Source organism: Morone saxatilis, unplaced genomic scaffold (assembly GCF_004916995.1).
Source record: "Morone saxatilis isolate NCDOM2014 unplaced genomic scaffold, NCSU_SB_2.0 Contig7, whole genome shotgun sequence".
NCBI lineage: Eukaryota > Metazoa > Chordata > Actinopteri > Moronidae > Morone > Morone saxatilis.
In genome coordinates this window covers 20358461-20374985 of record NW_023340246.1, presented here as the reverse complement: position 1 = coordinate 20374985, position 16525 = coordinate 20358461, and the positions used below count along the sequence as shown (strand labels likewise).

The following is a 16525-nucleotide window of genomic DNA, read 5'->3' as shown; positions in this document are numbered from 1 at the left end:
GATAAGTAACAGTCTGAGTGTGCCAGCCCGTAGTTCTTGTTTTTATAGTATGTACATTATAATCATAAAGGATAGGTTGTGGCTGCATTTTTGGTAAGCTTAATTTAGCCGCACTATAGATATTATTTCCCTATCTGGTAGCTACTTTAAATCAGGTTGTTTATATCCCTCTAGTGAAGGATATATTGTTGGTAACCACGTTATTATCTTTCTGTTTTTCCTTTTTTTGTTCTTGGTTGGAAGCAGTCGCGACGTGTGGTGAACTCCTTTATAGAGAAAACAAAATGTTAGCATGAGCATATAGGCTGTACAATAAAAAAATAGAAAAAGTTTCACACTCTTTTTCTATTTTCCTGTATTTCTTTACCTAACTTAACCGTCAATAGTTACTTACAGTAATTATGTGCAAGTTGCAGAAGAGTTCCTACAGATTAGGAAGAAGATAAACAACAAAGTTTAAAATGCTTTATGAGCAAAAGTAAGCAGAAATGGGCCCATAATCATCGAACTGTTAAAAGGGTCAAACCTGTCGATCACTGCATTAACAAACTTTGTGAGCTGCACCACTTTTTAAAAACCAAGAAGCTTAAAGGTCAGATGATTTAAGGCACAGTGTAGTCAGCAGACCAACCACAGCTGATGGTAAATGTCAAGTGTTGCTGCTTCATGTGTGTTTTCCCATCCCTTTATCTCTGACATTTGTGCAGTGTAATCCTGTGGGTGCGGGGAGAGTTCTCCCACTGAGCGATGCTGCTGTGAATATAAATGTCTTCCTCGGGATAATAGAAGATCTTGCACCACATAAACTTAGCTGGTCCTTTCTTTAATATCATCAGTGCTCAGCTGACTTGTGCTTGAAATGGATTAATCACAGTAATCTGTTACTTTGCGTGAGGTGAGGGGGTTGCAATCTGCCAAAACCTACACACTGGTCCTTTAAAAAGCTCATCTTTTAATTGCATTAATTTTTTTGGTAGCAGAATGAATTTTTCAAGTAGTGATTTTTGGATTAATTGTTTTTGAATATAAGCAACTGGGAGAGAAAGAACATTTCAGATAATGTTCGTGGTGTGACTTAATTATAAAACGTTGTGGAAAAGTAATTTCATTAATGGGAGGCTTGGTATTTTTTCCCCCTCTCTATTATTACCTTTCTTTTCCTCATTTATGTTTTATTTTCTTTAGAGCCTTTTTTTCCTTGTCTTCTCTCAGCAAAAGGAGAAATTAGCCTCCCAGGATGTTTTCCTGCCCTGTCGCTCACGTCACGCTGTGGAGATGTTTTCCTCCTCCGGCTTGTTTGGCCATATGATAACACAGCAGTCTTGCTCAGTTTGACCGGTTTGATGGACGTTTCTTGGTAGATTTCCAAAACAGCCGTTGGTTTGGAGCAATTAGTGCACACCAGTATGATTGCATCCCTGGTGGAAAATTAAAGGTTTTTTTTTTTTTGATGTTGTTGCCAATGTCTGATATATTCCACAAACTGCCAGATACTCACTAGTATTAAATGACTGGTAAAGGCTAAACAGAATATACATTTTGCATGATTTGGACAGGCTGTAGTGTCATCTTTTCTAATGCAATGGCAATGATGGAACACTGTTTATATGGCAATTGTTAATGTGCCATTTCAGGACGCAGCTGTGGAGATTTGCAGCATCTGTTTGAGTTTAGCAATCGATAAAAGGAGGCGTTTGACATACAAGATTCACCAGACCTTGCAAAACATTTATCTCAAAATTAGTACATTTGTTAAAGATGTCCAGTCATATTTTAATGGATCGGTATCAGCTAAAATAAAGCCAAATCCGATCTTTTCTTCCTCTGTACTGTGTTTTTTCCACCATAGTCTGCTGGTGTTCCAACGCTACTATCCTTATTGTTAGTTCTCAACCTTTTTGGTGTCAAGGACCAACAGATTGACAACATCAGGCCGTAGATCCATATTTGATTAAATGTAGTCTTAGGAATCCATTTCTGATAAGATATAGTTATTCAGTGTTGGCAGATTAACACTGAAGATTGTGAAATTTATAACTTCTAGTCAATGTTCTGGGGACCCTCAGGTACCCCCTCAAGGACCCACTGGGCAGTGATGTAGTTGTGCCTGAAAAAGTAGGTTTACTTCACTTTATTTAATTCACCCTAAAATGGGCCAATATTATTTGTACTTTCTTCTCCTGCTTAACTTTAAAGAATATAAAATTATGAAATTAACATTAGTCACAGAACAATCAATACTGGCCCACAGACGGTTGAGACAACTACATGATTATTTTGGGTGAAGTATTCTTTATTCTTTACTCCATCCACAACTATGTCATGCCTTCACCATCCAAAATTGAGTTTACAGAACACTGCTGAATGTGTTCCTCACAGGGGATTTAAAAGTTGGTATCCCCAGTGCCAACAGAAAAATAAGTACTCTGTATACCTATGTTTACCCTGCACTGCCCTGGGGCTCCCTGGACCCCAGTATGAGGGACATAATTAGACTGTGTGAATGTGGAAAATGATTTAGTTGATTGACTCTGTTGACATTTGGTTTGGCAAAATTTAATAAGCACCGACTGTAACAAATGTGTTGTCTCTCCTCTCTCTTTCTTATAAGCAAAGATCAGTGTACAAAACATTCAGCTAGCTGCTTCTCATTTTTTGCCAGCGCTGACCGTCGCTTTCGCAGGTCAAGATAATGCCCAGAGACGTTCCTTTCAGCTGTTGATAATTAATGATAATTCTGTGAGTAAGTTGATAAAAGACCAAAACAAAACTTTCCTGTTGTCTGGTTAAAGTGCTGCTGTGCAGGCTGGTGTCTGTACACAGACAAAGACGGTTTATGAGGTTGAGTAAAAGATGTACTGTAACACAACTCAAACAGAGAGACAGGAGTCTCATATATTCCAGTTAAACTTTCCTTCATATCATATCAATAATCTAAGCTTATCAAATTCATAGTTTTGGACTAGGACTATAAAAATAACCAATGCCAACTTTAGACAACTACATATGTTATTTCAAAATGTCAGATACATATTGAATGAACTTTTAGGTAAGTATCAGATTGAATTTAGAACGGGGCCAAAGAACTGTATCAGGACATCAATAGCTCATCCATTTATCCATTATCTATGTGCCTCTAGTAGTGTTGCAGAAACCTGAACAATCTGAACTGCCTCGAAGCAAAGAGTTGCATCTTCCTGCACCAAAATAAAGGGAACTGAGAAAATAAATATATCAACAACTGATTTCAAAACTCATCTTGTCAGGTAATCTTTGTACACAATTTAACAGGAAATGTTATCTCAGAGTTCATTTCTTGGCTTACTTTAGGGCTCTTTTACTGTGCCTAATTCCAGCTCAATTGAAGGATATTACTGTTCCCATGTGGCTCTTTTGGCAAAGTTTGGCTAATTAAATTTTTTGTTTAACCCATGCAATCAAGAAACAGCTGCTCCCCTGATTAAAACCAAAGTAAATGGCCCTCAGATTCTATTTTGTTTACCAGGAAGACCACTGTTTTCTGTGACCTTAGCATTGATTCATACTGTACCAGACTTCCAATGACAAACTCAGTGCACTGTTGCTTCATACAGAGGACATTTGTTCTTGCCTGTCTGTTTCACAATAAATGGAGCATAGTAACAACTTAAATCAGAAGGACTTTATTCCGTCTTCTATATGCCCTCTAAGATACATCTTTTGGCTGTTATCCATTCCTGTATATTACCACGTTCCTCTATTATTCCCTCAGTTTCAAATCTATGAGGCAGCTCTCTTCTGATTCAACTGCCACTCATCTTACTTATACACATCACTTGCAAATCACTAAGCATGCACCTGTAGGCTCAACAGGCCTTGTACTTATCGTATCGCCAGAATCTTGCCAATACACAGCCCGACTAAAAACAGTAAAGAGTCTGGTGGAGACAGCGTTTTCAACCAATTCACAGACTTAACGTTAATTACCCAGATAGCTACAGCTGATAAAATCTGCTAGCAGTTTGTTTAAAGAATAATAAAGAAATTAAAGTGCTGCCGTTATCAGCTTGACTCAGCAAAAGGCCAATTTACTGCATCTGTCACTCCTGATGATGAAGACAGCGTCTGACAAACACCAGCTTGAGTCATGACTTCATGTAGAATCAGAATGATGGTGGGTTTATGTTGCCGACTGATTTATATGCCTTATAATTCCATAATCAGTTACTCCATTACCAATAATGCCACATGGAGTCTGCTATAAAAATTTCTTTTCAGCCTGTTGGGGTTTGCGCTTTAGGAATAAAAAATATAAATGGGAAGTGATGAGAAAGATGGAAACAGAAAGAGATCCAAATAGGACATTTCAGATACAGACAGACAGAATGCAGGATTGATTCCTTGGCTGTCACTTAGTAAACACTGGCAATATGGCTGAATAATACAGCATATGGTGTGAATGTGAATCCCAGCTCTGTAAGTGTGTGCGTTTGTCTGTTTCAGTGTGTGTCATCTATCATATCTCTCACCTTTGAGCATATTTTAAATGTGTGTGTACATGCATATTTATCCTCTATTTCTGCCAGACCCTGCTCGAGGAGAAGGCATCCCACGAGAAGGAGATGAGCAATGTGCGAGCTCGATCTGAAGAAGAGGCCAGCCAGATGAAGGAGAGCCAGGCTCGAGCTCTGGAGGAAGTCGGCAAGAAACACAGAGTGACCCTGGAGAACGCTCTCAACAACGCCGAGAAGGACAAGAACCGCCTGCTGGCTGTGAGTACGCACACGCAAACATCTTTTTATGGACTCCAAGGTGAGGCCAACAAACAGAGCTGAAGCTAGCTCTTCATGGGTAATCCTATATCACAATAATCTATTATTCATCTCTAATGTGATGGAAGCTGATTATAAACCCTACTTCACTCACACAAAAGACAGAAAACAAAACAAAAGAATCCATGGAAGTATATAGATGGCAATATGTCCGACAGAGGGTGCATCAGATGGTGAGTTCGCCGGGCACAATGTATGAAAGTCCATGAGATACATTTTCATATCGCTGCATCTCATGTAATCAGCGTTTATTGCTCAACGCCGGAGGAAAATGAACAGCTGTATGTTTTAATTGATCCTGCATCATCAAGCTCGGGACTCATCACAAGATGGTGTCCTTGGTGAGGTTGTATCACTCTCTTTATGGGGAGCACAGACAGGAAGTAACAAAGTACATTTAGTACAATGTTAGTTAATATTGTGCAACTTTATATTTGTCCCAGAGGTGGGAACAAGTCATTGTTTTGCAAGACACAAGTAAGTCTCAAGTCTTTGTACTCAAGTCTCAAGTCCTTTGAGTTTGAAGAAATATCTTATATTATCTAATCCAACTAGTGCTCAGTAACATAATGTTAGTTCTGCAACTTGATTGGATGCTGTCAGATTGGTTCAAACAAAGTGGATCTGGGGAATTAAGTGTCGACTTACCTGGAATGTTTATCGTTAGTTGTTTTAGGAAATGAACTGATTCGTGGCAGACTTTTTAAATAACAAGACAAGTTAAAAGGCTCCGAAGTCCAGGTGAAGTCACAAGTCATTGCTGTTAAAGTCCAGGTGCAAGTCTTTTTTTGTCACAACGAATCTAAGGTCATTAGATTTTTGAGGTCTTGGTATAGATTTAAATAACCAACACTATATATTAGTTAGCTTCACCTCAACCAGCTGCAAAATTCAAAGGTAGTGTACTGTGGGTCCATCAGAACTTGAAAACAAGGTTGATGAAAGCAGTGGGACTGAACGAAAGCAGTAAAGTTGCAAACTGTAAAGCTAAAACACTGCATAGCAATGAGGGTAACAGCAGAGTTGCATGTTAATTCTGTGTGGGTTCATCAACACAACAACTCCTTTCACATTAAGTGTAGTCATTTGATCCATTGTAAATATTAAAATATTCAGTAGTGCAGCTCAGCAGCAAGGACATGGATACGTGTTTCACTACTATAGGGATACAAGTAGTGACTCATTAATAAACACTTATATTGTTTTACAATTTCCACTATTCCTGTTGCCCAGAATCCACCACTCACCCACTGCAAATCTGCAGGTTGCTAAGACCAGCTGATATTATTAACTAATATAAAATTGAACAGTATGATATTTAGGAATGACTCAGTCAGAATACAAGCTGTCTGCACTGAGTCTGTCTCCAGTCTGGATTTTATGCAAGCCAAATATTTGGACCTGTCACACCACTTCAGTCTGTTGATTTTAAACAGCATTTGTTAATGACTGAGTGGTGACTATGAAAGTGGTGTGTGCATATGTTTTAGTGTCATCAACACCGTCCCACTGACCACAGTTACATTGTGTGTGTATGGAGGTACACTGTAAAACATGTCTACTTAACAAGAATTAAGTTAACATGAATTAATTCACATGAATTAAACCCAACTCAAAAATGAATTGTTGAAGCTCAAACTCAGTTGTTTTAATTGCAATTAAATTTGTTTAGTATTTTAAATACAGGCGACATAATTCCAGTTTGTTCCATTGACTAATTTTCTTTCAGTTGATTTCATATGACAGGATTTCAGTTTATAAATCAGCATATAAACAAATATACATCCAAATAAAGATTTGTTGTTAGCCACAAAACAATTTGATAATCAATTAATTATAAATTGTTTTTAATCATACATCAGATGTTTTGACAGGTAATGTAATAATTTGCTGTAGTGGAAGAATAAATTAGATATTAGACTCGGTGGTAACATTTGTATAAAGAAGATGCATTTAAGTTACTTTATTCCGATTATTTTAAATTAGTTTGGAAAAATGCTGCTTATGAGAGTAACTTTAATGATCTGAATGGAATTAGTACAATTAAGTTACCTTAACTTTGCACTACACTCCCCTATGCTGCTGTGTCTGAATTTCTCCTATGGGGGATCAATAAAGGTACATCTTATCTTATCTTAACAATAATTACTTGAGTTAATTCTACTCAATTCAGATATCTTTCATGTTTATTACCATCAGTTTAAGTTGAAGTGTAAACACAGTCCTCTACTGTTTGTTGTTGTCGCTCATTAAGTTGTTTAGATAGCAGCGTTTATTTACCTCCTCACAAACACTCTGTGAGCTGGTTGAGGGAGGATTTCAATGGGCAACTGGTCACAAGGCAGCCTCTCTAACCTCCAAGCTAACTCATTGTCACATTGTTCACTGACTGTACCATCTGTGACCACAACTTTAAAGAAGCTATGAGCTCTCTTTGCCTTGCTAACTGTAAATAAGTAGTGTCTCACACAGGTTTAAATATTCTTCCAGAAGCTTTTCTTTTTAATTGAAATACAAACTGATGTCCTTATACTATTGTTCATTTTGAAACACCTCAGATTACTTTTTCTCAGTCTTTAAAAAACAGCCTTCCTGCCAACGTTTTCAGTTGGTAGCCTTGACTGTAAAAGTTGCTATTCAGAGAAACTGAGGACTGACACTGATGTTTCTCTCTCTTGGTACATTTTTATATAACTCACCAGTTTAAATTATATTAATGCTTAAAGTTATCCATTATTAAAGGTACGGCTGCTTTGAGTGACAGGTGGGTGCCGCCACAGGTGGCCGTTTACAGTAATCTTTATTCAGCCCACCTCAGCTCCACCCAAACTCCACGAAATTGCCAAATTAGACACAGGTCCCCTTTACTAGCCTGGTGTGGCTACACATTTTGACAAACATAGATGCCTGGTTTGGATTTTATAGAAATTCTTTGAATGTATAACACTTTAAGCCCACTTTAGCAAGTTCTAAGCTGCTTACATCGCCTACACAAATATAAATATTTGAACTTGAATGCTACACATCATTATAACGGTTACATTCCCCACAATTTTACAGCAACCTTGCACTAAAGTATTAAACAATAAAATGAATGATTTGAACTGGTTTAAATAAACAATTTGATAGTATTTTCCCAAATTTGCCTAGCAAGAGTTTTGTAGAAAACAGACTAGATGTGTTAAAAATCCTTTTAACTGCCATCATTTGGGGCAGTAAACAACTCATAATGTCTCTTTTTTTGCTGTAAACATAAAGCTGAGAGGACTCATTGGGGCGTCTTTAACTGAGGCTGAACTGCTCTTAAAATGGGAACTCTAAGTTTATTTCTACTAAACAAAGACGAGAGACGGGGTTCAAGACAAAGTTAGGGTGTCCACCCTGAGATTGATGGTTTCAGCTTTCTTTAGTGCGGAAACATTACAGATTTTTAGGGAGTGCTTGGGTTTAATGACCGGACTGACATGATCTATTACATTTAAAAGGACCATTTTTATAGAATACCTTATATAACAAAGATAAGCTCAACCTATTTTGTAGTTAATTTGCATTCCTGCTTTATCCAACTATCTTGCATTTCTTGTTCAGTATCTGAGTGTGTTTATTAAAACAACAGCAGGACGTTGATACAATATACAATAAACAAAATAAAGGAATATCTTATCTTATCTTATCTTAATACAATATCTAAAACCCACAATCTGTTGCTGTTACAAATACTGATCAGCTCTTCACTGCGGGACAGAAATGAGTCAGTGAAGTTAATGCTGGTAGCAGTTGGACCCACTTTAGCAGCACAGCAGGTGACAAAGAAACAAGATCCAGATGGTGTGCAAGGTCTGAAGATGAAGATCATTTTTATTTTGATGATCGTAATCACGTATGCTCAGATATCATATCAATAGGAGAAAAGCCATTCAGGTCCTTGAGTAAAGGAGTGCACCTTTGAATAAAACACATGAAAAGTGACTAAGAAGCTGGCAAACTCAAAGGAGGAAATGCAGCCTACTGACGTGGGAGCGCATTTATATTTATCACTTATAAATGTCATCTAGGACACCTCTGAGTTCACGTAACCTGGGGGAAATCTGAGTAACCCGGAGGAGTGATATAATGTTATAAAAGAGAGTTACAAAAGAAGCAAATAAAAATAAATTCTCAATGAAAACAAAGTTCGGAAACGTGGCATGTTCGGTCCACATGTGGACACTATACGCATCCTGCCAGCCTGGTGAGTCACACAGGTGATAAGAGTGTGTTGACGCTCCGCGGTGCTATTTCTGGGGTGATCCTTAAACTGCTACTCCTCCGGTTCACACACAGCTGCTTTGGCGTGGCTTTGTGCAGGAAACAATGAAATACAAATTAGATTAACACGCTACCCACACACGTGAGGAAGTGAGGAAATTCACGGTGAAAGAATGTGTTTCAGATATTAGAAATTGAGAAGGTGTGTGCAGAAATTCAGCTTTTTTTGTTGTTTCAGAACATTTTTTACTTCACATATTTTTGATATTTTTCAGTAAGTTCAGTAGGTTTACTATGTCACTAATAGGTGTGGAAATTAAGGTTTTGAAAAGGTGTGGAGTTTTGACATTTAAATGGGTGCAGGACCCTTCGATTTAAATTCATCGTTGTCCTGCTTGTCTGCTGGTGACATTTACTGCGCATAAAACCGCAAGTGGAGAGTATAAAGTGAGAAAAGTAATCAAAATTAGGGCAAAATGATGTGATGGTGAAAGGGGTGGATGGATGTGAATGTTGGCTGAGGGATGTGACTCTGGCAGCCAACCACTACGTGTGTGTGTGTGTGTGTGGTTGTGTTGTTGTTTGGTTGTTGTTGTGTTTGTTGTGTGTTGTGTTGTGGTTTGTTGTTGTGTTTCTTTAAAATTCCCAGCCATAAATATTTCAACAGCTTTACTTACTTAGCAACTGAGTGTGGGCGGTCCTAAAACAGGGCTAAAGCCTTTCATAACGACAAGCAAAATACACCCACTTTTAGATGGGCGGCTTTTTACGCAACGCCTTTTTTGTCTTCCTGCATATTCCCTTATGTTATATTAATTTTACCCATTACCTTTTTAGCTTCTTGGGAAGAAAATGAGAAAGGGTTTTTTCTTGTTTTTGAAAACCAAAGAGGTTTAATCCTCTCCTTCCTCAAAGCTTGAGTTGAAGTTTTCAGCAAAAAGCCCCGGTTTTTATGGTTTTTATTAACAACAATGTTTGATTTTCCTCTTGAAAAGTAATTTCAAAAGAAAACAGCTTGAAAAATTTTTTAAGTTTTAATTATAATTCCCTGTTTTGATCCTTCAACATAAACAGCCCAACCTAAGAAATCCCAAATTTCCCTAAGGGACGAAGTTCCCTGAAAATGCAACGAGGCCACCTCTGGAAATGAATTAACCAAGAAATAGGAAAACTTCCCTTTTTTTACATGGTGGGATATATGTTTTTCAAATTAAAACGTAAATCATTTGTTAATGTTCCGCCACAATGTGAGAGAGGTTTGTTCACAAAGAAACCGAATTTTTAGTATGTATGCCTCAGGTAAGGTTTTACAAAATATTCTTTAATAAATACTAGATATGAAAGATTATGCCAAGTAATAGTTTAATGGGCAGCTGTTGGTTCAAGGAGTTAGGAGCGGGCCGGTCAATTTTTAATGCGCCAGTGTTGGCAGTTTTTTGATCCCCGGCCTTTCTGTTCCACATATGGAGTCCTAAACTTCAAGAACTGCCCGGGAGGTTAAAAGGTTCCTCCTTCCGCCCGCCAGTGGGTGTGAGTTGGTTTGGCCCTTTGGTCTGTTTTCATTTAGTTAAAAACCCGCTATATAATGGCAAGTCCCATTTTTACATTTTACTCTTCCAATACAATAAATATATTTATATTTAATGATAATTATTATGAAAAGTTGTCAAGTGCAGAACATCACAAAATCACCTCACAATAAAAATAAATATTTTTTTTACTAATCTAATCTAACCTAATCTAAACAGGTCGGTCTTGAACTGATGATCTTCAATTGACCCTTCATAAGTCCCGCCCCTTTTAGCTCTCTCCTCCAATAACAGTTGATCATCAGCTAACAAGATAGCTTATCTACATCAATTGTTAGCTGGCTAGTTACATCTAAAAAGCTAATGTCATTAAAATGCTAGCTAACTGTTACTGGAGCGCAGAGCAAAAAGAGACGGTGCTTAGGAAGTGTCACGACATGATATGTGATTGATAAAGGACACTGGTGACTTTACCTTCTGAACAAGTCGGGTTTCATTTTAGGGCCCTGCACCTATTTGCTCCTCAAATAAATGACTACAAATAAGCTGACACTTGTGCTTGGTGTTCAAATAATAGGAAATAGCCAAATTCCATCATCGTGACGTCTTCCTGTATCTGATATGCAACAGTAAAATTGCCCCTTAGGATTACAAACCGGGCACTGGGACTTGTTTAATGAGCCTGAGGTCTAGCTGTTCCAAACCACAGCCTACCACTAATTTGACTGCAGCCGAGGCATACAGCTCCACCAGCCTGAAATAGCCCTGTGATGATGCCTAATCTCCACAGAGGCCTTTATTCCAGTCACACACAGCCATGTGAAAGCAAGTGATCAAGTATTCTCTTGCATCAAAGTTGCATAATGAGGACGTGTTTTAAATGATATTCCACAGTAGACCCGATCAGAGCTGACAGCTACATTAAGAGAAGAGTGTTATGCATTTCCGTAGTTATTAGATATGCATTACATATGCAGGCTTCCTCCTCTCCGGCCCTGTGTGATTTTCATACTCTCATATTCCCTCCCACTGTACTCTGATATGCACAATAATTCGCCTTTGTTCACTCCTGTTCGTGATCATGCGGCCAGTGTTGGTGCACAAATGTCCGGACTGAGAACCAGCATTCATTCAGTTCTTATTCACTTGCTCGCTGCTGCTCCGGTTTTATGTATTTTCTGCAAAATAAGAGGGCAGAAAGATGAGAAGAAATACCTCTTGGTCCCTTTGTTCCTCATCACTTGATGCTTTTGTCTGATCCGAGTTTAATCACGTCTAGTTAATCATCTTTTCTTTCATCACCTCCATTCTGTCATCACTTTAAATTATAATGAGAGTTGTCTGTGAGAAGACCCAGTTTGGAATTTAAATGAATAGGTCTGCAGTACCTCGGTCTCGCCCCCTATATCGAGCGGCAAGGTATGACAGGAATCCTGATGTGTCGTATTATGATTCCTCCTCATCTGTCTGTTTCTGGATCGACCGATGGCCAGAATATTCCTAATATCACGTCCTTGATCATCATCAGACTGGTGGAAGTCACCTTACTTTTCCAAAAGTTCCAAAAAAAATGACATATTCCTTCATTCATATCTTGATTATATTTCATGGTTGGATTTCTGAGTTGGTGCATTGCAATGCATTTTTTTATGTAAAAATCTATTATTCTATTATGATCTATTATTACACAGTGTCAGGGTCTCTATATTCTACACAATATAGTTGAGAACTTGTGATGAACACTGGTAGGAAATCTTTCTCAATAGACCAGATCAAATTAAGTTAATAATAATAATTTGTTCTGCTGCCCCAATGGCCAAAAACCTTGATTAATGCAGCTTTAAGTAGCAGAAGTTGCTTTTATATAAAATAAAGAACTGCAGGGATTACACCTCCGCTAGCACAAAAGTTAGCACAGCAGGTAAAACAAAGCACTGAGTTGGTAATTATCCACAAAACAGATTAAGTAACATGTAGAGTGTTTGAAGTTCGTTATTCTGAGTGGATTCACAAGCGAGGAGCAGTTTCAAGGAAGCCTTTGTGTGGGACCTGTGGGACGAGAAGGCTTCTGGCAACAGTAGATCAGAGCTATCTTGATGAAGCATGGGGGTTTCACCATGGCCTAGGGGTGGGCAGGTACTGGCCCCATTCTTGGCTTTTTTAGAATAGCATTATAATGCTTAATTTATTGCAAGCAGGGGGAACAGGAGTGGACCTACAGACTTAGGATATTTTGCCAACTCTGCATCATTTGGAAGGGAACAATTTCAATAACAGGCTAAAACATACCAATCTGTGACTCTACGTACCAAATTATACCAAACTGTTTAACAGATGCATATTTGTGTCAGTGAGGAACAGTTCTCCTAGTTATTATCCTGCCAGCAGAGAAACTTTCTCCACCCCGTGACCCCCGGTAAGCATCTTGTGAAATACAAGGTGTCATGAAGCATTACACATGAATTACTGTGATTTTTCACTCTTTCTTCCATTCAGATGGATTTCTGTGACACTCCATTCATTTCTATGGAGTTGTGTCACAGTAGTCAATGCATTGAATGTTTTTTACAAACCCCATCCTCCTGTGTAATGAATAATGGTGGTGAATTTCATTTGACATCACTGCAATTTCCCCTCAGCTCTAATTGTCCTTGGAAAGCAGCAATCATTGCGCACTATAACAGAAATCGTTCCTCATTCATCAGCAGGCATAATACGCTTTATTGTGGTAACAATGCTCGAGCTCTTTCTCTCTTCTCTGGCAAGGACAATGCAATTGTTTGAAGTATTTTTAGAAATTTGCACAGATGAATGCAGTGAATGTAATGTCAAACAATGAGGAGCGAGATCAACCACAACTGAGGAAGTACTGCACATGACTGAAGGATACGAGTGTGTTACCCACTAAGTGTCCATTATCAGTCTCTGTCTTCAAATAGATCTTTTTCAGTGCTTTTTTGTGCATCATCACTGTGTATCAGTTGGTCCAGACTGAAATATCTCAACAGCTATTGTATGGATATGACATTCATCTGAGAGTGAATCACTTTGTTGATCCCTGCTTCATTTAGTACCATCATCAAGTCAGAATTTTCTTTTGTCCAATACTTTTGACCAAATACCTGCAGAATTTATGACATTCCCAGCTGGTAGCATGCTAACACACTGAACTAAGATGATGAACATAGTAAATATCTGCAAAATATAGAGCTGCTAGTCTTGCTGTAGACTTTGGGTTTTACAGAATTCAAGAAAAACATGTATTATATTATATATAACTGTATGACCTGTTTAACACAATAATAAGGTTAAAGTGCTTCATAAAGTCATGGTTGTTCTTTAAAATGTAGGAAGTCGAAGGAAAGTGGACTCGCTGTTTGGTCTTGACAGCGGTTAATAAGAATTATGAATAAATCCAACTGGCTTTGACTCTTTCAGATGTCCTATTACCTGGATGACTGAGAAGCTTTATAAATGTAAAAGACCATGAATACTAATACTAATACTTCCAATAAAATGTGCACAGCTTTACCAGTCAGGGAACTGTTTCCCCTCCATATGAACTCTGATCTACGCACACAGGGTTTTCACTTCCTTGTTGATGCTCTTTTACCTCTCACTCGTTTTGACAGATTTGTGTTTCTGACTGGTTTCCACAGGAGCTGGAGCAGCAGTTTGAGAGGGAGCGCCTCTCCCTGGAGGAGCAGAAGACGCTCCTCAGGCAGCAGCTGGACGAGCTGAGAGACGAGCTGACCTCCAAACTCACTGCAGCCAATGAGGAGGTGGGACCCGTTGAACTGTACATTTATACCTGACTTATTGTGTATTGACGTCAGATCAGTGAAAGCTCTGAATAACGTGTAAGTTACAAACAATTTTATGTTTAAAACTATTTCAACTGTCTTTGGTTGCTTCCTTATTAAATACAGTATGCATTCAGAAATAGTATATAGTTTCACTAACTAACCATTGCAGGCATTGAAACCAACAAAACTGCTAGTTTTTAAAGTTCAAACTTTCTACTTTCTACCTTAGAAACTGGAATGACTATATGACCTATAGTGCAACTGTTGTGGAGCTTTCAATCATATCACATGATCTTCTTCAGCAGATTGAGTTTGCTTTGTTGTCATGGAATTATTTCGTATGCTTTTATGTTCAAGTTTATATATTTAGAAACACTGAGAACTTCTCATCCATGTTGGCAGCAACAGCTACTAAATGGCGAGGTTGTTTTGTAAAGCAGTCATTTTGTTTGTGTTTGTGATAAATGTCTTACTACTAATCTTAAAACTTCTTGCCGGTAAAGTCACCTCCAAAAGTTACACAAAGTCTGAAACCTTGGCTCCTTAATAATGTGTGTGACTTGAATGTTAAATAGTGTTTACCATTTGAAAGATGAAGTAAATTCATATTTCCAGCTAAAAAGAAAGATGCAGGTCATTTCCAAATGTGCAGCTCCCATTCTTCTTAAAGGACACATCAAAATTACCTATGTGAAAAATAAACTGTACAAATCTAAATGTTAAAGTTATATAACATCCCAAATGTTGGGAAGGACTTTCTAATTATATTATTGATAACTCATCCTTTTAAAGCATCAGCTCAATGTCTCTTATTATCTTTGAACCTGACACTGAGTGTACCTGAACAGCTCACATCTTTTAGAGTGAGATAAGAAATTATTAAACCTGAGTTAAAAGTGTTTGTGCTTCAGTTACTGGAGTGCAAAGACTTCTTTGTCACCACAAAGTGAAGTTGTGAAGCCTCTGGAGATATGAGCTTTTCGTTCATTAATAATATTGGTTGTTTTTTTGTTTTTTTTTTACATAATTTGAAGTATTCAGACTTTTATCTGTGTAGTTTAAAACTTAAAACTAAAATTGTAGTCAAAATACATTTATTTCTGGTGTGTAACTCCATTCTTCTTCTAACAAAGGTCTGTTTTCATTTTTCTTTGAAATCAGTTTCCTGTGAGTGAACCCACTGCCTCACTGTGTTTGTTGTTGTTGCTGTTTGTGCTAGTTGTACTGTGCTTTTAACATTGAGGTAAATTAATATCTGATGCATTGCAAAACTATGTTGCCACGTTGGCAAAAAAAAAAAAAGTATATGGGCCTGGCTCATTTAAAAATCAGAAACAGAAATGGTTATTGAATGCATTTTTGATGGAAATTCCACCTCGCTGAGCATAAAATGCTGATGTAGTTTCTAGGTTGCTGCCATGCTGAGATACAGCCTCAAGTGCAACCGAGTAGAGGTTGTGAAAATGGTTTGGTCTTTCTGTCTAGCTCTCTCTGTCTAACCGTCTGTGTATCTGTCTCTCCTCCCCGCAGGTGATTCGGCTGCAGCAGGAGGTGCAGCAGGGGGAGCAGGACATCGGGACAGCTGAGGGACAGATCTCCACACTAAAGGAGGCGCAGGACAAACTGCTGGAGGAGCTGGACGCTACCAGGGCCCGACTGAGAGAGACCAGCAACCTGCTGACTGCACTGCAGGTTATATCATTGATATAATGAATTTCATAACTGACCATCCCCACAACATAACCTCAAACTTTAACGTAACCCTAATCTAAATATATTTCCAACCTACACCCAAAAAACAGGTTTTAACTTTAAAACAATCCTTTGGAAAAGTGAGGAGTGGACGAAATGTTCTCACTGCCCAAGAATGTCCTCACTCTCAAGGTCTAACACTCAAATTGGTCCAAAGACAGAAAAACAACAGCACACATATACGTACACAGTGACCGGACTTCACCATCCACAATGTAATCTATTCTTTACACAATAAAGCTCAGTGGCAAATAATGGTTATTGTCATTATCGCTTAAAGGGGAACTTGGCAACTCTAGCCATTTCTTCGCTGGTGTTCACTTTTGTCATCACATGTTTTCTCAACAAGCTCCCCCTACAGCTCTGGGACGTGTATTTC

At 38.2% G+C, this 16525-nt stretch overlaps 1 protein-coding gene across 1 annotated transcript in view; it reads left to right on the top strand.

The window, feature by feature from the left end:
- The window catches only part of fam184a (family with sequence similarity 184 member A), a gene marked incomplete at its 5' end in the record, with an annotated part of 80745 nt that overhangs the window by 12217 nt on the left and 52003 nt on the right, over window positions 1-16525 (top strand). Inside the window, 3 exon segments of the mRNA XM_035678223.1 lie at window positions 4566-4751; window positions 14248-14370; window positions 15925-16086. Of these exon segments, the coding sequence (XP_035534116.1) occupies window positions 4566-4751; window positions 14248-14370; window positions 15925-16086 (471 nt within the window).